This window comes from Uloborus diversus, chromosome 9 (assembly GCF_026930045.1).
Source record: "Uloborus diversus isolate 005 chromosome 9, Udiv.v.3.1, whole genome shotgun sequence".
NCBI classification, from domain to species: Eukaryota; Metazoa; Arthropoda; class Arachnida; order Araneae; family Uloboridae; genus Uloborus; species Uloborus diversus.
Window position 1 is genome coordinate 81,112,664 of NC_072739.1, and position 26,877 is coordinate 81,139,540.

The following is a 26,877-nucleotide window of genomic DNA, read 5'->3' on the forward strand; positions in this document are numbered from 1 at the left end:
TGCTTGATTTTAAGCTAACACTTATTTTACTTTTGGCATGAATTCAAAATATATGGGTATTAAATAGAAACTAAAAAACATGGGAGCCCAAAATAAGTATTTGCAATCAAAATTCATCACAAAATTAATTAGTTTCAAGAAATAAACAAATATATATATTAATATTTTTAAATTCTTACTCACAAATTAAAATAAATCTAGAAACCATCCAATTAATAAATTTCAAGATTCTTCCTCTTTTTTGTTTTATTTAAGCAACCTTCCTTAAAAATATATTTCCATATGCACAAAAGAATAAACATACCATCTTAGCTTGCTCGACAAGATTTCCACTGTGCTTCATCATGCTGTCCAAAACCTTGTTAGCAGCATTATTTCGGGATGGCACATTTGATTTAGCAGCTACTGTTAAAGGATAAATCAAAGCTTGAGGATGTTGTTTTCCAATTTCAACAAGGAGCTGGTGAATAACTTCCCCAACATGCTGCCGTGGTGTATCAATTCTAGCAATGAGTTGTGGAATCACCTGGAAAGGTAGTTTCAATGAATGAAAGAACTGTAAAAATAAACAAATGTGAAGATAAAATCGATTTATTTATATTTATAAAAATGGCTGCTTTAATCAGGACTCAATTTTTGAATGGTTAAGTTTTAAAAAAGAAACAAAAAATAAAGTTCAAAAAAATTTTTTTTTCTTTATTGTTCAGCGCAGTAACCCTCTATTGCAGACACTAACAGGACAATTTTTTTTGTCCGAAATAGAAGGGTGTCCATAAGATAGGGGTTATTTGCCTTGGAATGGGGGAATTAAAAATTGTCCACATAAGAGGGGTGTCTGTTAGGAGGGGTTTTACTGTATTTACTATGGTGGAGCGTTAAGGCCTACAGGGGAAGGAGGCAAGGAGGGAGGGAGGCAAAAACCAAGTTTGGGACTCCCATCATTTGTAATGAGGAACTGTTCGCGTTACTAATTAAATTAGAAGAATAAAAATTTTCTTCCCACTTTGTGTTTGAATCATTTGAGTTTTCCCGAAACATGTTGAATAAGAAACATTGCATAAGTAAATTTTCTGTCAAAGATTCTGTGCTCAACTAAGTATCTCCTCAGGACTCCGAACAATAACTCTTAATAACATTTTCTTCATGCCATGTATTATCAGAGACATGCAATGAACTAGAAACGAATTGAGATCATAACATAATAATATCAAAAAATAAAGATGGACTTAAAAACAGAAGAGAGCAAAAATTCAAGTACCGCTAAAATGAGTAAAATAATACATGATTTTACAAAGCCAATCAAATGAGCTTCTTTGGAAATTAATCAAACAGTTCCAGGGGTGCAAGTCAATGAGCTCTGAAAATGCTTACAACTATTCTAAGAGGAATAAAAATTTTAAATTTATTTAAAATTTGAAACTTTAAAAAAAAAGGAGGGGGTGCAGAGATGTAATGATGGCATCACAGTAGCCAATGAAAATGTTTTAATGTTATTAAGTAGAAACATTGAGCTGAATTTCATAATTGATGTTAAAAATTTCAAGCAAAGGCAAAATAAATCCAAAGCTATAATTTGAAAAAGATAACAAAACACTGGATCAGCTAAATTACATAAATTTGCTGAGTAATATTTTTGCATTTATTTAACAAATTAATTTGCAATAAAGTGACCAATGTTGGGGGATATTTTGATTTTTGAGACAAGGGGGATGTAGAAGAATTTTAAAAGAGGAATGAATGTATAAAAGAAATAAATGAGTAAACCTAACTTCAACTTAAACTCAATTTTCCGGTCACATGTGTATGTTTTCGACATTATTGATTTTTTTTCAGGTTTTAAGAAGTTTGCATTCACATATCTCTGTGCATCAGGATTTTATACATCAAACTGAACATTTTAATCATGCACTGATGATGTCAAAGTGAGTGGTACCAAATGTCAAAACCTCACATAGATACCTCAAATCGATTTAAAATTTTGATTCCCTGATTTCAAGTGTTCTAAACCAATTTCAGTTTCAAATTCCGATTGTACTACTTGTATTTACCATATATGTTGGGAGGGGGAGGGGGGGAGGAAATGATCTTACACCAAAAAAAAAAGGGCTAAAAGCTTGAGAATCTCTGTGCTACACTGTAATGAAGCAGTATATGGTGAATGTGCACAGCAAGGCCGGATCATAAAGACATTCAAATGGAACTACCTAAAATTACATAGGTTGGTGAGCGCAGGGAGCAGGGGGCAGCAGTTTCCTAGTACACAAATATTTTTTCAGAAATATGCAAATGAAATTTTTGAAAAAGATCAAAAGATTCAAAATTTGACTTATAAAACAGTTTGCTAAAATCTCATACACACAGACAACTTCATTCACCTCAATTTTAAAGATTTCTACTTTGAAAGGCACAACTAATAAATTATACCTAACTATTTATCTTCAAACACACTCAAAATTCACATAACACTCACTTTCAATTTTTTTCCTCCAGGTTTTAGTTTGATTGAAATTTTTGTGAATTTAAAATTTTGTGTAATTACTTTTATACTAATTGTCAATTATACATCAAGAAAATGTAAAGCTAAGCGTCATAACTTTCTGTTTTAAAAAACAAATTTTTTTTTTAGAATTTAGTTAGTGAAGGAAATAAATCAATGAAACTTTACCTGCAACCATGTTTCTATAGAAACTGTTTTTAATCCTTCTGTTACAGCTTTATTTACTTCAGGCATGTGTCCATAGTCAAACCACAGAGTTAACAACCTATATTAACAATATCATAAGTCTATCCACATAAAAGTTAGACATAAAAATAAAAATTAAAAAAATATAAATAAATAAAACATATTTAAGCATAAAATGAATTATAACTAAAACCAAAAGTAAACAGAAGTATGAATTATAATATATAATGGATGGACACAATTGTATGTACTAAATCTTTATTGAGATTAAAACACTTTATAAACCTAAAAAATACTCCCTCAAAATTGCTAATAGTGGCTATCAAAAATTAAGTAAAGTTGAAATATTGTTGAATTTATTTACATTGATTATGTCTGAATTAAAAGTCATACTACACCATGTTACTAAAACTTTGAAAGTTCAGCAATTTACTTCAAAAAAAAAGAAAGAGAAAAAAAATCTGAAATTGCACGAAAGTTTTTTTTTTTCTTAAGCACCTTATTTCATCCCAAAGCTTTTTCTTAATGCTTTTTTCTTCTTTTTATTACTTTCTATTCTTTTGTTATGATCAATAGCGAGATGATGTATTGTTAGGGCCAAGATGATGTATTGTTAGGGCCGTTGACTACATTTTTTAAATTCTCAATTGATCCTTTTTTAGGAATTCTTGTTCTCACGCTAACAAGGGTTTTTTTTTTTTTTTTTTTTTTTTTTTTTTTTTTTTAGAATAATGTTGGGACAGTAATGAGGATGTTTGAGGAGATTCCCTTACTTGGTAACCAATATAACTTGTCTTTCTTCTAATGAAGATTTGTACGTCGGTTGAAGCTATTTTGGGACTGTTGTCTTTGTTTTCATGGCAATTTTAGCTGTATTTATCCTTATCGATTCAGGAGAAAATTCTGGACCTGCTTCATGCAACTTTAGTTCATTTCTTTGTTAAGCAACGACGTAATATTTGAGATAGCCCATGCAGCGTGGGGTACATTTCGATAGAGATTGGAATTATAATGAGAGCATTGATTTTGTTTCAAAACTGTTGTTCGAATTTGTTTCATTTTAGTGCTTTTAAGTTTACATGTTTTTGCACAACAGAAACCAAGATTTTGATTTGTATGGTTTTGTGTGGAGCCTATCTTCAGAGTAAATTTAGGGAAAGGCGAAAGTTGATAAAATTTCATTGTGAAAAGATTCATAAATTCAGATAAAACTCCAAAACCATTTAGTTTTAGTACTACGTTTTTTCTTTCTTTCTTTTTTTGTGATGTGAGGAATAAAATTTTATCAATTCTTTGCAGAATTGAAAAAGCTATTTTAAAACAAAATAAACAAATACAATAAACATTAAAAAAAATAATAACTAGAAGAAATTATACACATATTTCCCGAGAGTGTTCATTTAAATTGTCAATGTAATTCAACCTTTCGATTTCAGGCTAGTTACATAAGAATGATATAATCAGATAACATACCGCAAAGTATCTTGTAATGAGCTTCCATGAGAAAGTGTGATAGAGTGGAAAAAGCCTCGAACAGCTGGAACAGCATACTTGCACACATGTTCTGCAGACTAAAATGAAGTGTTGATTTAACAATGAACAATGTGCACAAAACAGACTTTAAAAAAAGTTTTAAAGTAGCATGTTGAACACAAGCTCATTGATTTATACATCCAAATACAGGGATGGAATAAAAGGGATCAAGTTGAAAAAATAAAAGCAAGAGCTCTGAGGGAAAAGATTCTGTCTTTAAAATAAAATCTAATGCAACATTAGAAAAATTCTTGAGGCAAAAAAAAAAAAAAGCATTTTAAAATTTTAATACATACATTACATTAATATCAGTAAATTTGTAGTTCAAAACTTACAGTAAACACCTTTACAGAGCCAAGACTAGAATGATCTTGAATGGATGAAAAAGATTCTGACCCTTCAGCTGGAGGTAGTTGATTTTCCATATTGTGTTTTTGTTGATCTTGTTGCTTATAAAATAAGGCAGCTTCGTAATTCATATAAGCCCATGCATGAGCCACCTAAGTACATAAATAAGCATACATATATTTCTCAATACTTTAACAAAGATATACTAAGTGAAACTTCTTAAAAGAAACCACTAGATAAAAATAAAAAAAAGGAAAACCAGACTGTAAAAGTTGATCTCTTAAACACAATAATTAGAACCATTTTTTGTGGCAATTCAATGCTGAATTCATTTGATTTAATTATTTTTTTTTCAAGCAATAACATTGAAATTTGAATAAAACAGAACTTTTTAGAAAAAGTTTCAAAACACAGCGACAAATCTTCAACTGAGAAAACTGTAATTTGTAAGGAAAAATTTATTTATCTTTTTTTCAATAAATTAAAACATACAAAAACATTTTTTCAATAAAAAAAAAGTTTTCTGAAGGTCTTACAAAAGAAAAGAAAATGTATATACAGAATATATTACCTTGTACCAGCTTTTATCTTTTTCCATGGCCATAGAATAAAATTGTAAAATCTGTGGTATAGATGTTTCAGTAATACCATGAAGATTTTCCTGCCATTCCCCAAGTTTGAGATAACATCTACATTAACATAAAAGAGAAATTTTTTCCAGTCAATATGTTTGCTCATATAAAAATGTGATTCATTTGATAATTATAAATAAATACTCAAAATATCTTTCAAAACAATCATTTAACTTTTGTATCATTGCAAGATAAACTATACAAAATTTTGCTTCAAAACAACTTCAAAGTATATTACAGTGTAAAGTAAGAAACAACAACGTCAAAGAGCACAAATTACAGATTACTGCAGACACGTGTTTCGGCGTTATAGGAATGAGCTTATGGATGAAAGACAGTCAGATGTCTTTTCATTCATAATAGAGGTGCGACATCTATGGCCAAACATCGATGTTTCGAAACATTGATGTTCGAAATTAAAACATTGATGGTATTGATACATCGACCAAAAAACATCGATGTTTTGAAACATCGATGTTTGAAAACATCGACCTTTTTATCAATATATAACATACATTTTTGAATATACTACACTACAGACTTATATGTATGGTAATCTCTAACAAATGCTTCTTAGTGGATCAGTGAATTATTTTTGGCATAGCGTCAATTCGTTAAATTACAGCTTTTTTTCAGAAATTTCTAAGTAAGTCTGTATATATTCTCCAACCAATTACGTACAACACCGCATTTTGCAAGTCAACACAAAAAAAATAAACAAATCAGATCAGAGGAAACTTTCCTGTCGCCGTTTATGCTTATAATACATTGAAAAAAAATCCCTATGTTTATTTTGAATGCATTCATTTATTACTCCGTTGATGTTATTTTCTTAGCAACGAGGATGCAGTATGTGTCTGAGCTAAACTTGGAGAAACAATTTGAGGATCATCTGCCGCGATTTTAAAAATTATTTCAAAATTTTGAGGAGCAGCTCGGTATTTTGAATGAAATTAAATTAAAAAAACAAGAACCACTTGTCTAAAATTGTTTTTGAACTGTGATAACCATTTTAAGCACTAGCATAAAAATAAAAAACCGCTTTAAACACTGTCATGTTTGAAAACGCTCAACCGGGAAATGCGGAGCAAAAAAAGTTTTTTGTGGAACTCAGGAGTTTTGCAATTTTTGTAGAGCAGTTGGCAATCCTAAAGCCCTAGATCATAGCTTAAGTAGCGACATGTCCACCATCTTGGGGCTAAACAATGTTTTTTTCTTCGTCTGCTATGGGGAAGTAACATGTTTTGGTTCTTAATTGTGGTGCTTCTTCACTGTGAATGAACACAGATACATATAGGAAACCACAATCAAGAAGCAAAATACGTTACTTCACCATAGCAGGTTTAGAAGAAAGCATCATTTAGCCCCAAGATGGCGGACGTGTTGCTACTTAAGTAATTATTCAGGGCTTTAGGCAACCCAAATGACCTTGTTTTGCATGGTAGCTAACAAGAGCTCAACTCCTGCACTTTTCCTATTTAGGTGATGTCGATGTTTCCGAGAGTTCATGTTTTTAAGTCAATTTATAAATACCATCATTTCTTCTTCTTCTTCTTTCTTTCATTTTGAAGGTTGATGTTTTGGAAGATTGATGTTTTTCAATCGATGTTGCTTCTCTGTGAGAAATTTTATTAAAATTTTCAGTTAAAATACAAAAATATCAACATCGAAAAAACATCACATCCAAAACATCGATGTTCCGAAAACATCAAAAGTAAAACATCGATGTTAAAAACATTGTTTTTTTTTATCGTTGTATTATTGTCATTGATGTTTTTGTTAAAACATCGATGTATCCAAAACATTGACGTTTCCAAAACATCAACATAGAGGTCGCACCCCTAATATATAAGCTCATTACTTTTCGCATTGAAAAAGACATTCCTTGTAATGCCGAAACACGTGTCTGCAGTAATCTGCAATTTGTGCTTTTTGATGTTATTTCTTACTTTACTTTTCAGCACAAAGGTATTTATTTATCTTATATTGCAGTGTATCAAAATTTAGATACAAAACTAAAATATTTTGCTTTATTCAATTAATATCACACAGTGGGTAAATTTAATAACACTAAAACATTAATGTGAAATGCTTTGAATGGAGAAACTTAAAACCTATAAATGCTCTTCTAAGGAAGAAATGATAGAAAAGAAAAAAAAAAGCATTCAAGTAACAAGACAACAAAATCTATTTTGAGAATCACTAGTCCATATTTTCCCATCCTGCAGGTGGAGGCAGGGGGGGGGGGGGATCACCCTCAAAACAAAAGGGGGGTGCAGAACATTTTGCAACTTAGCTAAATCAAGAGCTTCAATTTCCTTCTTCCTGTACCTGTCTGGCTCTTCAGGGAGTGGAAAAAATGAAACAATATATCAAGAAAAGATTAATGTGAAGTAAATCAACATGAAACTCATGCAAAAAAATTTGTTCTGGTAATTCATCTCCCTTTTCCACTACACATCACTTATAATATTTACTTTTACTGCTTCTTCATCCTTTGAATGGCAAGGTGCAGAGATTTTCACCTTCTCTAGGTTACAGACCAGTCACCTTTGAGGTAATAGTTCTGTGTGAATATGTTTGAAATAATTTATCAACTACTAGCTAAATGTCATATAAATCCCTTAAATATGCTTTTTTTTAAACTTATTCCTTTTTCTTGACTTATTAAATTTCTTCAATACACAACAACTATTACAATCTGAATGTCTCACACCATTTTGTTTTAAAAATAGTGCATAAGTTGGAAAGAAGCATTTTAAAATGATGAAAAATAAAATACACCGATTGATTTTAAGATAAACTAGTATGTTGTGGTCATCACGAAACTTTCTTCTATATTTTTCTTTTATTTTTCTGATCCCTCCCCATGCTTGACGAGGAAGCAATATTCCCAATGAAAACAAAATTACACATGCAAAAACTTGACGACCATCCCAATGTCTGAATTATTGCAAAAGCAAAGCAAAGAGCGAAAATTGAAAGTTATTTTAAAAACCTTGCTTGAATTAATTACAAATATTTTATTTGTTAACAAACATAAGATAGTCCAGTCAATAGATACATTTTACCTTGCAAAAAATGGGGTCAAAGATTTTATTTTTTTAATTTGCACATATTGGTGCCGACATGGAAAAACCAAGTTATCCAACACGAAAGACCCCGGGAGAACTTTTGGGGGCCGAAAAACCACAAAAATTTATGACTTTTTTTGTTTTTTCCAAAATATCTCCGAAACGGTTTAACTTAGAAAAAAGTTTTAAATGTAAAGTTTAAAGAACATAAAATTTCCTACAACTTTTGTATTTACAACTTTTTTGTAGCACAAATAACAAGCTTGCTATAGCTTTTTGAAAATAGGCAGTTTTCCTCCACTCCGAAAAAAAAAAGCTTTCACACTGAAAGCAAGGCGTCATAATTATTAGAACTTCAATAGAAACTTTAGTTTCAGAGAGTTTATTGACAGTTAGAGTAGTTTGAGTTTCTTGCTCACCTCCCCCCCCCCCCCCCCCCCGCTGGACACAGTAGCAATTCTGGCTGACAGATTAATTCCCACACTCCAAAAACAAACAATGTATTATGAAACTGAAATACATATATACGCATTCATTTAAAGCACATACGACGATGCAATAATAATTTTTAAAAAAAAAATTCCCCACTGCTCAAGAATTAACTTTTCTGATCTGCAGAGGTAGTCTTCATCAGACTCCAATAATAGATGATATATTGTTGTTTGTAACTGGATTGCACAATATATACATTCATTTGAGGGATATAATTCGTACATTCTAGTCTAATTATTGCAAACAAAGATGCGATTTTTAAATATTAATGTGAAGGAATGAATATTAAGCAACTAATAAGCAAACAATCAACACAGTCATGCATCCTATGCTCTGATACAATAATAATAATAAACCCTCCCCCACCGCTCACGAACTAATATTTCTAATCTGACAGAGGTAGTCTTCAGTCAGACTCCAATAACATATGATTTATATTGCAGTTTGTAATTGAATTACAAAATCTTCTCATTCATTTAAAGCACATAATTCGTACCATCTATTCTATTACAAGCGAAAATGCAATATTCGAATATAAATTTGAATGAATAAATATTAGGGTGATAATAAGCAAACAATAGACATAAAAATGAATAAATAAAGGTACAATAGTAGTACGTAATGAACACTTTGAAAAAATTCTGCAGAAACTGACTTTTTGAGGCATGAAAAACCCAAAAGAATTACCTTACAAAATGAAAATCCAACTGTAGAAGATTAATACATACATCTAAATTACAAATACAAATACAAATACAAATGTGACGACCAGCAACAGTCTCTGGGCCCAGCTAGGCTGGTCCTAGTCAATTAATTAGTCCCCAATGAAGATCAATGGCCCTCTTAAAGCTATCCACTCCCTTGCTCATTACCGCCTCTTCCGGTAAGCTATTCCAAGTGCCCACAACCCTGCTAAAGTAGTAGTTTTTCCTGATTTCCAAGTTAGCCTGAGATTTAAATAGCTTAAAACAATGACCCCTTGTTCTGCTTTTCCCGCAAAAATTTAATCCATTTACATCTTTCATTTTGATAAATTTAAATAACTGAATCATGTCCCCTCTGACTCTCCTTTGCTCCAGGCTGTACATGTTAAGCCTATTAAGTCTGGTATCATAATCTAAATCTGAGAGTCCCCTCACTAATTTAGTTACCCTTCTTTGAACCCTTTCCAATACAAAAATATCTTTCTTCAGATAAGGCGACCAAAACTGAACAGCATACTCCAAATGAGGTCTTACTAAACTCCTATATAAAGGCAGAAGAACTTTCTTAGATTTGTTTGAAATAGATCTATTGATGAACCCAAGCATTTTGTTGGCTTTGTTACTAGCAATACTGCACTGTTGACTAAACTTGAAGTCCTGATTTATAAAGACACCCAGATCCATAACATTTTCTGCCTGATTTATGACTGAACCCTGTAAACGATATCTCATACGCTTATTTCCATGACCTAAGTGTAGCACTTGACATTTCCCTACATTAACTGCCATACCCCATTTATCTGCCCACTTAGTAATATGATCTAAATCCTCTTGCAGCTGTTTTACTTGTTCTTCATTTTCGACAATCCCCATAACTTTTACATCTTCAGCAAAACAATTCATGCTTCCAGAAATATTTTCATTGATGTCATTCATAAATATAATAAACATAAGAGGCCCTAAAACTGATCCCTGAGGAACCCCACTTAAAACATCACTCCAATTAGAATGATTTCCTCTCACAACTACTCTTTGCTTCCTACCAGTAAGCCAATTTCTAACCCAAAGTAAAGTTTTTCCTCCTATTCCAATGTCAGCTAACTTGCTGAGAAGAGCAACATGCGGTACCTTGTCAAAAGCTTTTTGAAAATCAATATAAACAACATCCACACATTTTTTGTTATCTAAAGCTGAGGTAACCTTGTCGTAGAAATGCAATAAATTAGTAGTACAGGATTTACCTTTCCTGAAACCATACTGCAAACTAGTCAACAGACTATTAGTCTCTAAGAACATCATGATCTTAATTTTGATCAAAGTTTCGAAAATCTTACAAATCACCGAAGTCAAACTTACAGGTCTATAATTCCCAGCAATACCTTTAGACCCCTTCTTGAAGAGTGGCGTTATGTTAGCCAGCTTCCAGTCCTCTGGCACCATCCCCGAGTTATAAGAAGTATACAGAGAGATTCATTCGACCTTAAAGCAAATAGAGAAATAACAACAAAATACGCTGTTTATCTTCTTCGAAGCCGTTTTGAAGGTCCAGGTTCTCCCAGTTCAGAATCTGTAGGGGGCAGAAAGAAGCTGTGGTCCGTTAATTGTTCATCTCCTTGTTTCGGTAATTCCAAAAGCTCCTGGAACAAATTATCTTCTTCAGCAGTCCCATCCAAAGATGACATTTCTGCAACATTTTCACAATTTGTGCCACTGTACTGTTTGCACGTGCTGGAGCATTTTAAACCTGCCTTGTGACAAGAACAGGCTCCAGTACAATTTTTCTTGCAGGAACAAGGTACAATCTTCAAAAGATTCTGAGTAACTGAATCTCTTTTCGTGTCAACATGCATTAGACCTTGCGTCCTGCGTTCCCAACCCCATTTCTCTGGATCAATTATGTTGCCCAACCAACTTTGAATTTGGTGGTAGAACCGATATGAGTGATAACCTCCAGCATGCCCCCCCCCCCCCCCGCACGTTGGACGTAGCCCTGCAAGATTTATCTTAGCCCTGTATACTAGTTTTATAAAAAGATTAAATTGCAAAGTATCCAAAGATAGGTTCAAATACTTTACGTCACCTGTGTATAACATTTGCAAAATGTTTTCTCCATGTTCTCTCCAGCTGCAGCTAAGAAAGGCATCATGATGACAGATTGGGTCCGTAAATACTTCAATAGCTTCCTTAATTTTAGGAGGTTTTTTTTTTTTTTTTTTTTTTTTTGACTATTTTGTACAACTTAATTTTGCCTTGGCCAAAGATTGCCGAAGTCGTATCACACCCACTAGACGCATGGATGAAAAGAATATTGCTGGGGTCAAACTAAAAGATTTAGTGGGGGAAAAAACAAATCACAAGCATTCCCTCTTCCAGGTTTTAAAAAGAACAAGTTGCTGAAAGGCTGTCCTAAAGCTGTCATCAGTCCTCTCGCTCACTATAACAACCTTTTCAATTTCTTTTGCCTTTGAAAGAGCAGTAAGTGAGTGAGTCAGCGTCATCTTGAGTCTGCCTGACTTCAATACCACACCCTTCGAAATATGTCTCAAGAAGTAGAATAAGACAATTCTTTTTGTTATAATTTGCTAGAAATCTTTCTTTAGGAATTTAGTTAACATGTTAGGTTCAACCATTACTTCAAGGGAAGAGATTGATTGCTCATTGATATAGCGTTTGTAACAGGCAGTGTGAATTGCCACTTCTTTTAAGAACTTCAAAAAACGCTGATGTTCTTTATTTTGCCGTTTTGCGCTGCATCTTTGAAGATTTTCTGTTCCCTTCTCCTTCACAATCTTTATTTCGCATTCATGCAAACTGATTTCAAAAAAAAAAAAAAATGATAATAATAAAAAAAACACCTTGGTCAGGCGTAATCATTTCTAGGAAAAAAATTGTTATTCAGAACACACAAATTGATAAAACATACTGTCGCGCAAACCCTGAAGTGACCAACATGAGTAGTTAATGAGTCGATTCATCTCATTTGGAGAAAAAAAGGGGCGGATGGAATGGGGGTGTTTTGTTTAAACTAAAGGGAACGGAGGCATTTACCCTCAGCTGTGAAAGACAAATGATTTCCAAGGTCAGACTGCCGGCGTTTCTCCTTTTTTCCTCCGTTATCCGATGCGCTTTCACGCACTTCGCTGAAGGGGTTCAGAAAAAGTGTGACTTTCAAGAAGCTGTAACTCGCTTGCTTTTCATGCTACAAAAATGTTGTAATGACAAAAGTTGAAGGAAATTTAATCCTCTTTAACATTTGCATTGGAAGTTTTTTTGTAATTTTAACCATTTTTGAGATATTTTGAAAATACTACAAAAAGTCACAAATTTTTGGGGGTTTTCGGCCCCCAAAAGTTCTCCCGAGGTCTTTCGTGTTGGATAACTTGGTTTTTTCATATTGGCACTAGTATACACAAATTTAAAAAATAAAATCTTTGACCCCATTTTTTGCAAGGCAAGCCCATTTTTTTCTACCTATTGACTGGACTAAGATGGCAACAGTTAAAAATTTTAAATCATTGAAATAATATTTCCGATCACATTTCCATACAATTAAAATCACGGGAAATACGCAGACGACAATCTATTACGATTTATCTTTCTTATTGTTGCATTAATAAAGCTATTTTTATTCAAAAAAAAAATCAACACCTCTTGGAGCGATTGGCGTCAAAATTGAACCAAAGCCTGTTTACATATGGATTCACATATATTCCAAATTTCAACCAGAACGTAGCATTACTTCTTGAGATAGGGCACTCACAATGGAAAAAAAGAACGGGCGATTGCGCTACCCCCCCTTTTTAGCTGTTGACACCAAAATAAAATCAGCTCTTATACCCACTAAGGACTACTTGCCGATAAATTTTTCTTTCATTCTGTTCATTATTTCTTGAGATACAGCAATCACAATTGACGACGAAAAACGTTCTATAGCTCAAACCCCGTTTGAGTTATTGACACCAAAATTGAATCAGCACCTGTTCCTGTTACTGGCAACATATGGACCAAATTTTGTTTGATTCCGCCAGTTACTTCCTGAGGAATAGTAATCACGCGTAACTCAAAAAACGTCCCATTGCTCCACCCCCATTGGAGGAATTCGCGCCAAAAACCAATGGGCACAAGTTCACATAGGGGCACATATGTGTACCAAATTTCGTTCGATTTCATGCGGTAGTTTTTGCTGTAGAGCGGCCACAAAAAACTGGTCACACACAGACGTGACACACACACATACACACACACACATACACACACACAGACAGACAGACATTTTCCAAAAATAGTCGAAATGGAATCAGCACACCTCAAAACGTTCGAATCCGTCAAAATTCGAAATTCGAAAATTTGCACGAATCCAATACTTTCTTCTATATATTAGATATAGAAGAAAGTAAAAATGCAGTTTTAGTACTTGAACAAGACAGCATTCTATTTTTGCAAACCCGATTTTGGTTATAGTTTTTTTTTTTTTTTTTGCAAGGATTCATTTTTTCAACTGCAATTTTGTTAGTTGTTGCTTTTATTCCAAAACAATAAGCTAAAAGAATTTACTTTTAAATTTCTTGTAAACTCATTATATTTAAAAATTTTAACTGAGCACAAGTTTTTACCCTCTCGTGTGTGAAAGAAGTTTGTATCTAAAGTTCAGCATTGTCTGCACTTCCACACAATTGAAATCAACTGTAATTAGATAAAAAGTTATTTTTACTCCTTACCGCTCAGACATAACATTTGCTCAATGTTTCCAGTAAGCTGCATTTAAGTTTACTTTGTAAAGCTGTTAAGAAACAACAGCAGGAAGCATATACAGGAAGTCTTTATAATATTTGAAAATGTAATGAAAATTATTAAACATATTTCACATTTCACCTGGAGAGTAATTTTGATAGTTCTTCTGATGGAGCTCCATTAGCTAAATTTTTATATTCTTGAGAGGCTAAAGAAGTATTGACAAACGTTTGTAAATGAAGGAATGCATCCGTCTGAAAAATAAAAAAAAATATTCAGAGTTTGATTAAAAAATAAACCAGTTTAAAAAAAAAAAAGAAAGCAAGTAGCAAAGTTCGAGATCAAAGATTACCTTTTTATTGCTTTTCCACATGTGTTTAATGTAAGCAAATGTAACTTGAGGATGGATGCAGGGGAGTGGCTCCTCTGGTTTGGTTGCAGGATCAGTTCCAAGCAGCATGACTAGAGTTCTGTTTGATAGAGTCTAACACAAAACACAGAAACAATACTCAATTAAGAAACAAAACTTCATCACGGTAACATGAATTTTAGTAATGCATTGTTTATACGACTCTCGATTATATGTCTTTTACATTTATACCTCATTTTAATAAAGTCCTGATTCATTCTTATTCCTTTTAATGCAAAAGAACATTGCTCATGCGTAGCAAAATATCGGTTATACCTTGCATTTCTTTCCTAAAGTTAGAAAAAAATTTGCTTTACTATCTTTCTCGGTTTGTAGACAGGTGTGAATCTCTCAGGCATGGATGAAGTGACACTAACTCTCTTTAACGACGCAGTAAACTGTATTGATAAACTTAAAGCTTATTTTGTTCAAAACACAAGTGAAAAAACATTTCATAAACTCAATTCAATTATCAATGTTCAAATGCAGTCAGCATGTCAGACAACATTAAAAGAGTTTTTTTAGCTAAATGTCTGTATATGCATATATAAATATAACTGCATAATAGAATTACATAAATATTGTAAATATACATTGAAAAAGTACTCAGGAAGTACAATAAAGGTATGATTTACCTCATGTTAAAAATTCTCTTTGGAATGTTGCTACTGTCAACACGGATAACGAGACCAAGACGGCTAATCTTATCTGAATAGTCTGGACAACATCTTAGTGTTTAAATAAATGTATAGTTCAAAATTGCACTTTTGTAACTATTCGTTTAAAAATTCAATTATTATTTTTATTATAGAGCTATTGTCGAATAATTTTTGCTTGCTGCATAAAGGACATTATAAGAACCCTAAAACTGTTATATTTGAATTAAATTGTATTACCGGGGTTGTAACTCCTAAACATAAAAGTAACGCTTTGATTTTATATGTCGTTTTGCTCCAATCCGTTAAACAACGCATAAATGATATTTTACTGTACATGCCTACTTTAAAGAACATTTTAAAATTTCAGTCAGTGAAAGGTATTAAAATTGCAAAAGCTCATTCATTCTTTTCAAAATATGATTTCAATTTTGTTTAAGAAAAATAAGATTGTTTAGCAATAAAACTGAAACAAACTTACTAATCTACCAGCTCGTCGACATAAACTTGCATATTTTAACCATGACCTCATGTCATCTTCAGGGCTCACAACTAATGAATGAACCTGCATTATCTTTTGCCAGTCTTCAACAATTCTTTGACAACCCTGAAAGAAATAGAAAGTAGGTTTGAGATTTAAATTCAAATAACAACTGGAGAAAAATGTAGTTGGAGGATTCTTTCTAGTAAAACTTTTTTTAAACAGTTCCCCAAGGACCTTTTGGTACGGAAAATCTCTGCCAATCATATAACAAATAAGTAAACCTTAAATTTTGCATCACCATGTGCTTACACTAATGCTGCATTTATAGAACAAGACTTTTTTATCGACTTAATGGCCAGTCCCAATTAGGCAATTTAAAATGGAGTTGATTGTGTTTTGTACAAAAATGACTCAACAAAAGTGAATTGAAATCAAACACATTTTTTTTATTGACACAATTCGGAATTATTTTTATATTTCAAAATTATTATCCATTATGCTAAAGCAAAAACTGCCAAATGCAAAACCATTAACAGATGTTCTAGAGAACATCTGCAAAAAAAGAAAAGAGTTTCTATGCAGGGGATTTTTTTTTTTTTTTGTAATTAAACAGGGAAGAACTTATAAGCAGTGCTCGATTTCAGGCGGAACGCGGCGGAACGGCGTTCCGGAACCTCTCTCTGTAAAAAAACTAAATTATTTGAAAACAGTTAAAATTCTTTGTCAGTGAGTAGACTCATCCGCCGCGGCGCACGTGCAGTATAGCTTCCTCCCCTCCAGGTTAGAGATAGACTCGTCCGTCTGGCGTCTATTCCCCATTTCGTTCATCACTAGATGCTCAGTTGCTCAGTCGTAGTCCCGTAGTCAGGAGTCCGTGTTGTCCTGTACTGTACTCTACTACGCGCTACCCACTTGCACACACGGTCGTCTTTTATTTATCTCTGTTACGTTACTTAGGTTAGTTGTGTTGAAGTTTATCAATGTATGCGAGTGTGATTGTTGTGAAATAAGATGAACAAAAAGTTAACCGATTTTTTTTCACCCTCGGGTGATACTAAGAGACTTAAGCGAACCATTGATTGTGAAGACAACCTCACGCAACCATCTTCAACGACCTTACAACTGTCAACTAGCACTGAAAAGGTAACCAGTTCAGATTCTGATGAACATCACTCTAAAGAACAAGGACAAAAGGTTGAGTGTAACGACAATGCCTTGCCAGATTGTTGGACTAATTTTCAAAAAACTGATTTTTGCGAAAAATATGACTGGTTGTTAATTAAAAATGGAAAGTTAGGATGCAGTACTTGTAAAGAAGTAGGGATCTTATCTGTTAAGAAAAAAACAGGTATGAAAATTTCAAAAGAATGGGCAAATGTTGAAATAGACAGTTATGGTGACACTAAACAGAAAAAGCAAACGTCTTTAAGGAAAAAGATTTTTGACCACAAAGAGAGTGCTGGTCATAAGGCAGCTGCTGAAATCCTAATCGAAAGTAAAGACGGAAAACTGGAGAAAACTATTTTGAGACAGAACTCTCATGAAAAAGAAATAACGGGGAAAATTTTCCGAACGGCGTACAAGGTTGTTAAAGAAAATCAGTCTTTTAACAATTTTGAAACGGAAGTTGATTTGCAAGAATTAAATGGGATTAACATGGGTCGCATTTTACACTCAGACAAAGCCTGTGCTAAAATTGCTTTGCATATCAGTAAGGAAATGAAGAAAACCTTTGTAGATGAAATCATTAAGAATGATACAAAACTTGGTTTGATAATTGATGAATCCACGTCCTTAAGTAATAAGTCAAGTTTAATAGTATACGTTCGGTGTTCTTTGCCTAAAACCGGTATGAGTGGCTCCACTAACGTCTTTTTGGATCTAATAGAACTAGATGGCGTTACTGCTAGAGCTGTTTTTGACTCTTTGATGAACTGTCTTCGGTCTAATGGACTATCTGACGTATTTTTAAGTAATAATTTAACAAGCTTAACTTGTGATGGTGCTGCTACTATGATCGGTAAGCACAAAGGCGTTGCAACATTATTTCGTGAGAAATTTCCTTCTGTTATTGTTTGGCACTGTGCAAACCATAGACTTGAGCTGTCAGTGTCAGACGTTATTAAATCTGTTTCAGAAGTTAATAGGTTTAAATCTTTTATTGACAAACTCTATGTTGTCTATCATGCTTCACCAAAGAACAGCAGGGAACTTCGAAGCTGTGCAACTCTTTTGGATACAGAAATGTTAAAAATTGGAAGAGTCTTGAGCACCCATTGGGTGGCATCTAGTTTTAGATCTGTGTCAGCTGTTTGGACGTCATATGAAGCATTAGTCGAACACTTTAAAGAAGCTTCAAATGACCCATCTAGAGACAGCAAAGATAAAAGTACTTTTTCCGGACTTCTTAACAAAATCACAGAAACTAATTTCATTCTAGACCTGGGATTGATGGCAGATGCTTTGCAAGAACTTTCAGAACTAAGTGAAGCTTTACAACATCGTAATGCAGATTTGAACTATGCGAACAGAAAATTGCTAATCACAGTTGGTTTATTTGAAGAAAGAAAAACAGTTCCAGGGTCCTACTCAACAATGGCTCAAGAAGCAGTAAACAACTTGTCTTTTTTCGGAGTTCCTCTCCACACAAAAGAAGGGAGATCAGACAATCAGCCGTTGAACCCCAAAATATTTTACGAGGCCCTTAAAACTTCTATTGAAACGAGACTACTTGATGACAAAGATGTTGAGTTAGCTACAACTCTTGAAGTTATGGATACCAAAACCTGGCCGACGAAACTCCCAATAACTTTTGGGGAAAATGAAATGAGGAAACTTGCTTCCAGGTTCAAACTTAACGAAAGACAGTTAATTACAGGTTTACGCGAATATATCTACTCCAGAGAGTTACCAGAAAGCCTCAATCCTGTAAAACAATCAATTGACTCGGTTGCCATTTCATCAAGTGAATGTGAAAGAGGATTCTCTCAGATGAACTTAATAATTACACCGCTGCGATCTTCACTCAACATAAGAACGGTTTCTGGCCTGATGTTTTTGAAAATTAATGGACCTCCTCTTAGACTGTTTGATCCAGAGAAGTATGTTAACTCTTGGCTGGTTTCTGGACACCACTTGGCGCTAGCTGTCAAGAGTAAGGAAAGATCAAGAGAAGGCAAATACGAAGAAAACATGATGAAGTTTTGGAGTATATTTTAAGAACAATTTTTGAAACAGTTATGTTGTATTGTTTTACTGCTTTTCATTATGTTTATTAAAAAGTTTGAGTTCAATAAAATATTTCTTTCTTTTTAACCGAATACTCCCTTTCTTACGTGGTTGGCAGTTTGACTTGTTGATTGACTGTGTTAAAGTGTTGATGTTGCTGACTGAAATTTCTTCTTACTTGATTAGTCAAAATATTTGTTTCAAGCCTTACTTTTTGAACACTAAACTATTGTTGATTGAGAAGTAAAAACAGCCTAAAAATGCGTAATTTTAAACTGAAATTTTGAAAATTTTCCGAGAGCCCCCGGACCCCCCTTTAGCTGGGGGGGGGTATGGATACCCCTCAGACCCCCCGGTGTGTCCGCCCTTAACAGAGTTCCGGTACCTCAATTTTTAGAAATCGAGCACTGCTTATAAGTGATAATTCCTTCTAGATATAATGCACAATATCAAATGAAACGTTAAAAAAAACATTTTAAAGTTCCTATCCTTTTTTTTAAAGTACAGGAACACAAAATTGCATTTTTTACAACATAAGAAAGCTGAATAAAATATTTACCATATCAAAAACTTTTGTGACAGTAAAAATGAGGTCGTCTTGAAAATTAAAATAAAAAGAGTACTGTGACTTCTGCATCTATGTACTTAAATTGTTTTTAGAATAATACGCTCAAACCTGTTTTTGTGCAGTCTTTTTTTTTCTGCGATTTTTTTTTTTTTTTTTTGTGCAGTATATGAACATTTCAATCAGACTGGGATTCAATTGACTAAATTATTTTTAAAACAAGTGCGAGGTGGTATCTTTAAGGGACAACTTAGGCACCCCGGATGGGAAGTCACTGTGACCTCCCAAAAAATTCCTTATTCCAGAAATTTTGTCATACTACTTGGCAAAATTATCATCACTTGGTTTACTTTGATTTATTTTAAAGACAAGCAATTCCTAGTTATTTTGTAAGTTTTTGGGTTATTTCCTACTTGAGACTTTTTTTATACGTTCCATATCCACCGCATGAAATTTTTTCTTTTTTAACTGTGTTGGGAAAACAACATTTTATAGCTACTTGTGAAGTTTTGAACAATTTCTTTTATGCAATTTTTTTTTAATTCAGTTCCTATCCAACACATAAAAACAGGTTTGGGTGTATTTACATTACTGTGCAGGATATGTCATGACAATTGATAAATGATACATTTACCTAAGAACATATTTATAAATATAACTTTTAGCACACTAAAGATAACACGTTGTTTCCAGATTTACTTTCAATTTAAGGGGGGAAACTAGTTTAGACCAGCTCAAAAATCCACTTTTTTTAAATGTCATAAAATGTTAGTAAAATTATTCAAGAATATGTTGCCAAAATTTGAGTAAAAAATTCTGATTAGTTTCGATGCTATGAGCACTTAAAGTGACTGTGGAGATTCGAAAAAGTTCACAGAATTTTTTTTTCAAACACGTTTTTCTTGAAACAACTTTCTTTCAATTGGTAAGTATTCCAGCCCAAAGAGTTTTTGACCAATCTTCCTGAAAATTTGTGTGAATATTCTTTATTCAATTATACTCAATTTAGGTATAATTTTAGGTTAGTACTCAATTTCAGAAATGGAATGAAGGAGTTTTGAAGGAGTAAACTGAGGTTTTGAAGGAGTACTAATGGGGGGGGGGCTGTTATTAAATGATGTCACACTTTTTTTAAAATTTATTTGACCCCCTTCCCCCCTTGATGATGCAGCCATTGTGACATAGGAAAGCAAGGTTTCATTTACAAAAAAGCACCAACTCTTCTGTGTTATGTTAATCATCTATTTCATATTTTTCTCATGCTTTCTAATTTTTTGTTAATTGTATTTAAGTCTTAAATTCAAGGAGTAATGATTGCAACGCTGTATTTTAAGTCATATGAAAATTAAAATATTAAATTAGAATTTGCAGCTCTTACCTGCAATCTGTCCCACCATTTTTGCTTAATAGCATCTCTTCTTTCAGGTATAAGCTTAAACTGGATCACTTCCTCCAGTTCTGACATCATTTGAACAAGAACCATTGCCTATTGAAGAAAATAAATTTACATTCGGCAATCAATATTGACAGCACATTAAGCTATAACCAAATTTAACATTTGTTTTGTTATGTAATAATTATAATAACATTGAAGCTCTTGATAATTCACGTTAACATTCTTTAATCCCCCCCCCCCCCTTGGGCAGAACGATGGGCCTGAATAACAGAATTCTTTTCAAATACTAAGCACTAGTAAAATAATACCACAAAAAGATCAAAGAATAAGAAACTAATACATTATCAGAACTTGGCATTTAAAGGAGTTTTTAAAGCTATTATTATTAACTACTCATAATTTTATGGTAAACGGGTCATTTCAAGGTAATTCAGACATTTATGTAGAGTCCGTAACATTACCTTTTTCGGCCATAACTTTTTAATTTACTTTTGATTAGCATATTATTTTATTTTGAGCTTTTCCTACCAACACACAAACTCAAATTGAAATAATTTGCAAATCAAACAGTAAATTAAAAAGGTATGGCAAAAAAGGTCACGTTACGGACTCTACATAAATGTCAAAAATACCGTGAAATGACCCAGACATGTTTTAGAGATCTTTAAAAAACGAAAAGTTATACATTGAAATTTAGGAAGTTAAGTAGTTCAAATTCGAATGAAATAATACAAAAATTCTAATACACTTAAAGTGAAACCTTTAGCAGTTCCTTTCAATGATCAAATTTCCCCACCTAAACAAAGTCATGACACACCTACACAACATGGGTGAATTGGAAAGCACCCAAATGTTGTTCCAGTACTGCTTTTTCTTTTCTTGGGAAAAATAATTTTCCTTCAAAATATAATATGTGTGCTAGTTTAATTTTGCCTTAAATTTCATTTTAACATTGAGGATAAATTGTATTTTTATTTCTTCAAGTATCACTTGTTCCCAGAATGGTCTAACAAAAACAGAAGCCTAAAATCATTCTTCTGTTGAAGTAAGTCAGCATTCAATCTCTATGACTGATTTTCACCATTCATAATACTATGCTTAGAATATCACCGTCTAATACAATCCAATATCCACCAGTCTACATAAGCTAAGGAAATTGTATGTGTATCTGAAACTGAAATCAGACAACCAGATTCGGAATCCCTGAATCTGAAACTAAAATCAGTCATTGGCTCAAGACTCAATAAAGCAACCAGAATTTTCTCCTGGATGAGGAGTGGATATATATATTAACATTCTAGGATTAAATATAGCTTAAAATCTATTTTTTGTTTGAGCTGTCATTGAACATGAATTTTTTTTTTTCAATTCACCTATACTTCATGGATACATTAAACATTCTGAAATCTGAATTTAGTTATACTTAGGGGGAATTTCCATTCAAAATTCAAAGACCTATTAAAAAATAAAAAATAAATTTAAAAAAAACCCTCTGCCCTTAAGTCCCCAGCATGTCAGACAGCTTTTAGCCAGCAATGAAGAATCAAGTAACTAAAAAGTTGATAATAACATTTAACAATTTTTAAAGTGTATACTTACGTTATAAGCACGGCTATAACTTTCACCGGCAAGTGCTGTAAGTTCTGTATCAAGAACGTCACGAGCTTTATCGATAAACTGCAAAATTAAAGACATTCATATAGAATAACATCTTGAATACAAATTCAATACTTAGTTTTAATCAGTAAAAAAATCAAATGAAAGAAATCCATTTGAAGGCAAAGTAAGCAGTTGCACTAAAGAAGTAAACAAAAACAAAACAGATAAATTATGGGCTCCAGCAGATCATTATTCATTTATGTACAAAATGATAAAAATGTTGTTTTTCATTGCATTTGGGGAAAGAGAATTAAAGTTATAGAAAGTAGAATAAAGGAAATATCGAAATTTAGAGCATCTAATATAAAATTAAGCCCTAATAATCTTGGACACTGGCTTTCCCAACTAATGCTTAATAGGTTCATTATAAAATAAATGTCAAAAGTAACTGGTGAAAACACACCAATGTAATATTGCAGCACATTTAAACTGAAGTCTTAATCAAAAAATACTTAGCATTCTTTTTCCTTGCATAAAGGTATTAATTATCACATGTTGTCACAATCATTAAAATAAAATTAAAAAAAAAAGATAAGATAAGGATAAAAAAATAAAAAAAACTTTAACACTGAAAACTAATGAAAAGGTACTGAATTTAAAGTGATTCAAAGATCTATACTCAATTTCTTAAATTTTGATGGTTTCAAGCACTAGTTTAATACCTGTGATTTCGCAATAACCAACATTTTTAAACATTTTAAATGACTATGCTATAAAAAAAAATCAAGTATAATTTAATCATCTTAGCACAGATACATACCACATAATCTTTCTTAAAATCACTTGGTACATTTTTATCAAAAGAAAGAACAATAAAATACCTTCAGAACTGAAATTACGAATGTAACATGTTTTAAAAGAAGTAACATTCATCAGAAAATAATAGATCTGGTTACCTGCTGTGCAGAATGAAAATCGTTACGATGAATGTTGAGTATTGCATGATAGAAGGCACTATCTGTTGTTCCTTTTGGAATAACTTGAATATATTCCTCCATACTTTCCCAATGTCCTAATGAATGATACTAGTTAAGTAAAATCAAAGAATGATACAGAAAAATTCCAAAAATATTTCCAAGCATCCAAAACGTACTTGGAAGAAAAGTAATAAAATACCTTCCAAAATATTTTTAGAGAGTAACAAATTCATAAGAGCATTATCTTTAATTTAGATATTTAAAATAATTAAAAAACATTAATTAAATATTTTTTTCAATATCATACCTAGACCCCAAGCAGCAGCTGCAGAAATAGGCGCAATTTTCTGTCGGAAAGCTTCATCTGATGTAGGCCAAGTTTCACTGGAAAGCTGATGCAACTGTCCCCTTTGGGAACACAAGTATAACAAGTATAAATATTATTCAAAAAAAAAAAAAAAATACTAAGACACTTTCTTTTATACTTTAATGATTTTCAAGCAAATTCATGACAGTTAAGCAACTACTTCTTAAGTCTTCCGAAAAGTTAATCCGAGGGAAGAAGCTTTTCTCGGTTTTCATCCAGAAGCTCACACTTCTTTGCATCAAAAAAGGTGTCCTTGTAACACCAAAACATGTGTCTGCAGTAATTTGCAATTTTTGTGCTTCAAAACGTTGGTTAATTGATTCATTTGATTTTCAGCACAAAAGTAGTTATTTGTTATGTATTCCTTTAATCAGAAAAACTAAAAATTTAAATTTCATTCTTTTAATTGAGAAAACATTAAGCAAAGAGAGCAGCAGAACTTCAATTGATAAATCATAAGTCACAACATTTTAGCAAATAGTCAATGTATAAAAAGCATCATTGCAAGTGAAATTAATACACAAGCATACATAAAGTATACAAGGATACACATTTTGAAGGAAATTTTACTTACCATTCTCCTAAAACTTCAAGACATCTCATCTGACCCATTATTAACTCCAAATCATCCGATCTTTGCTCTCGAGCATGTTGATATGCAGTAAGGGCTTTGTCCCATTTATGTAGTTTCTCATACCACCTTTCCTTTACTTTCTAAAAATCAATTTAAACACATTTTGACTTTAGTTGCATGAATACAGTTTTTAATCATTTATAATGAAAATATGAATGTTTATTTGATTCAGAAATATATGTATATTTTTTTGAATATGCATAGCGGAAGAGAAGTTTTTATATATATTTAAATTAAATACAGTGTGAAATAATCATAAAGCGTATTATGTACATGAGGTGCATTTTCCCACATTCAATTAAATTATATGCTTTCATAATAGTAGTTTTTTGACATTTTAGTCTACAATAAATTTGTAGTGGTTTCATTTAAGAGTAGCTTTGCTCTCTTTTCTGACATTTCTCTGCTTAATCCAATTTTTGTCAAGAAGCTGATAGCTCTATAGCTTCATATTTTTCAATACAGTAGAACCTCGTTTATACAGACTAACTGGGACCAAAGGCAATCCCGATAAATGAAGATCCAGATATTCTGGGAGCATGGAAAACGAGCAAAACAAATCCTGAACTAAACAGACGTACCTTTTACTACAGTTAAAAAAAAAAAAAAAAAAATTCTGTGTAGCAAAATTACATACGATTGTTTCACACAACCCACACTTAATCACTTATGTTATTCGATCAAACACTTTTATCATTTATAGTTCAGCAGCAGTGGTAAGGAACTGAAACTAATAGTACACCACACACGATGCTTGTTAGATTGCAATAATTTATTGCGTGATTTAAGAGTTGTAAGTTCCAAATAAAAAACAAATGTTTGGCACACTGATAGTTCAGCTATCATAATTTGAAACTATTATTTGTGTGAATATAAAACTTTTTATAACCCTACAAATTTGATCCGGGAGCACAAGGTTCTAATGTAATTGCTCTGAGAAACTTTGGGAAGGCACAGAATGAAAAAAACCAACGAGTTCAATGTTTCATTAATTTGCTCCTCTCTTTTCCAGTCTCATTTTTGCAGTTAAGTTTGGTTTTCAAGTAATGTTTTATCTACACAATATGCAGCATACATAAAACATCCCCATATATATAATAGCGAAAGCTCAAGTAACACACCTGACGTTACCAACAATGAAACTCGCCCCACCTCATGATAATTTGATAATATTTTTGGTAATGTTTGACATGCAAGGAAAAGCTTTATTTTTACAAGGTTGAACTGGATTCAGTAACTTAACTGTTTTACTAGTAAGACTCATTCTAGGAGAATGAAGATAAGAAAAAGCGGGCAACAATGAGCATTATCTACTGGAGTTTAGGATTCATCCACTCAAACTAGGGTTAAAATTTCAACTATTGAAGTATCATCCAAACAGGCAATTGCTTCATTCAAATGAAGAAACAATTTTCACCCGTCATAACTTGGCGATTTTTTAGTTATAAATAAATAACAATTTGATTATAGTCTAAAAATAAGCAATTAGTGTTTTAGAAAAAGCATCAAAGTTTAGAAAATTGATGTTATACATGCTGCATAACAAAATCTGACAAGTGTATTTCAATTGAAGTTTGGGAAAACATGAAACTTTATTTAGGGAAGCAATACAGTTTAAAGCAATAATTAATCATAAATACTGAGAAAGTGAGTCATATACTAATATAGTTTATTGACCTAATACAAGTTATAGATTACATAGTACAAAAAATACAAATACAAAACTGACAATCCACAACATGCTTAGGATCCAGCTAGGCAGGTCTTAGTCAATCTATCAAACCTCAATAAAGATAGATCCTTTTTAAAATTCTTTACCCTACTGCAGTAAGAGCTGCTTTCAGAAAACTATTCCAAATGTCTACAAGCCCGTTGAAGGATTAATTTTTCCAAATTTCAAGATAGGCTCTAGATTTGAAAAGCTTAAAACAATGACTCATGGTTTAGCCTTTTGTGCAGAACTTTAGCCCATCCATGTCCTCCAGTGTAATAAACTTACAATGCAGTAAACTCTTGATTACCAGCGAGATTTCGTGGGTACAGTGGATGATGAAAATAGCAGGAAAACAAAAAAAAAAGGCTTAAAATGAGAGACAAATAAAGTAAAAATTGTTTTTATAGTGATACTTAAAACTTCATATAAACTAAAAATATAAACAGTAAAAAGTTTTGTATTTCGTGGGGGAAAAATAATAATAATATCAGTAAAAAACTAGTGAATAAATAATTAAGAAAGCACAAAAAATGAAACTAAAGAGCTGAATATTTGCATTTTTTTTTCTTGTTGAGAAAAATATTTTCTTGCTGAAAAAACTACATTACCTCAATTCTTTAGTGACTTTCCGACAATCGAAAATGTGGATGG

At 32.4% G+C, this 26,877-nt stretch overlaps 1 protein-coding gene across 1 annotated transcript in view; it reads right to left on the minus strand.

Moving 5' to 3' along the window:
• Positions 1-26,877, minus strand: part of LOC129229997 (serine/threonine-protein kinase mTOR-like) — a 106,697-nt gene that overhangs the window by 29,712 nt on the left and 50,108 nt on the right. Inside the window, exons 32-44 of the mRNA XM_054864382.1 lie at positions 24,453-24,592; positions 23,819-23,919; positions 23,491-23,606; positions 22,535-22,612; positions 20,918-21,025; positions 15,744-15,869; positions 14,550-14,681; positions 14,339-14,451; positions 5,136-5,253; positions 4,552-4,716; positions 4,157-4,254; positions 2,666-2,762; positions 305-526 (exon numbers count right to left, since the gene is read on the minus strand). Coding sequence (XP_054720357.1) covers positions 305-526; positions 2,666-2,762; positions 4,157-4,254; positions 4,552-4,716; positions 5,136-5,253; positions 14,339-14,451; positions 14,550-14,681; positions 15,744-15,869; positions 20,918-21,025; positions 22,535-22,612; positions 23,491-23,606; positions 23,819-23,919; positions 24,453-24,592 — 1,614 coding nt within the window. The remainder of the gene's footprint in view (positions 1-304; positions 527-2,665; positions 2,763-4,156; positions 4,255-4,551; positions 4,717-5,135; positions 5,254-14,338; positions 14,452-14,549; positions 14,682-15,743; positions 15,870-20,917; positions 21,026-22,534; positions 22,613-23,490; positions 23,607-23,818; positions 23,920-24,452; positions 24,593-26,877) is intronic.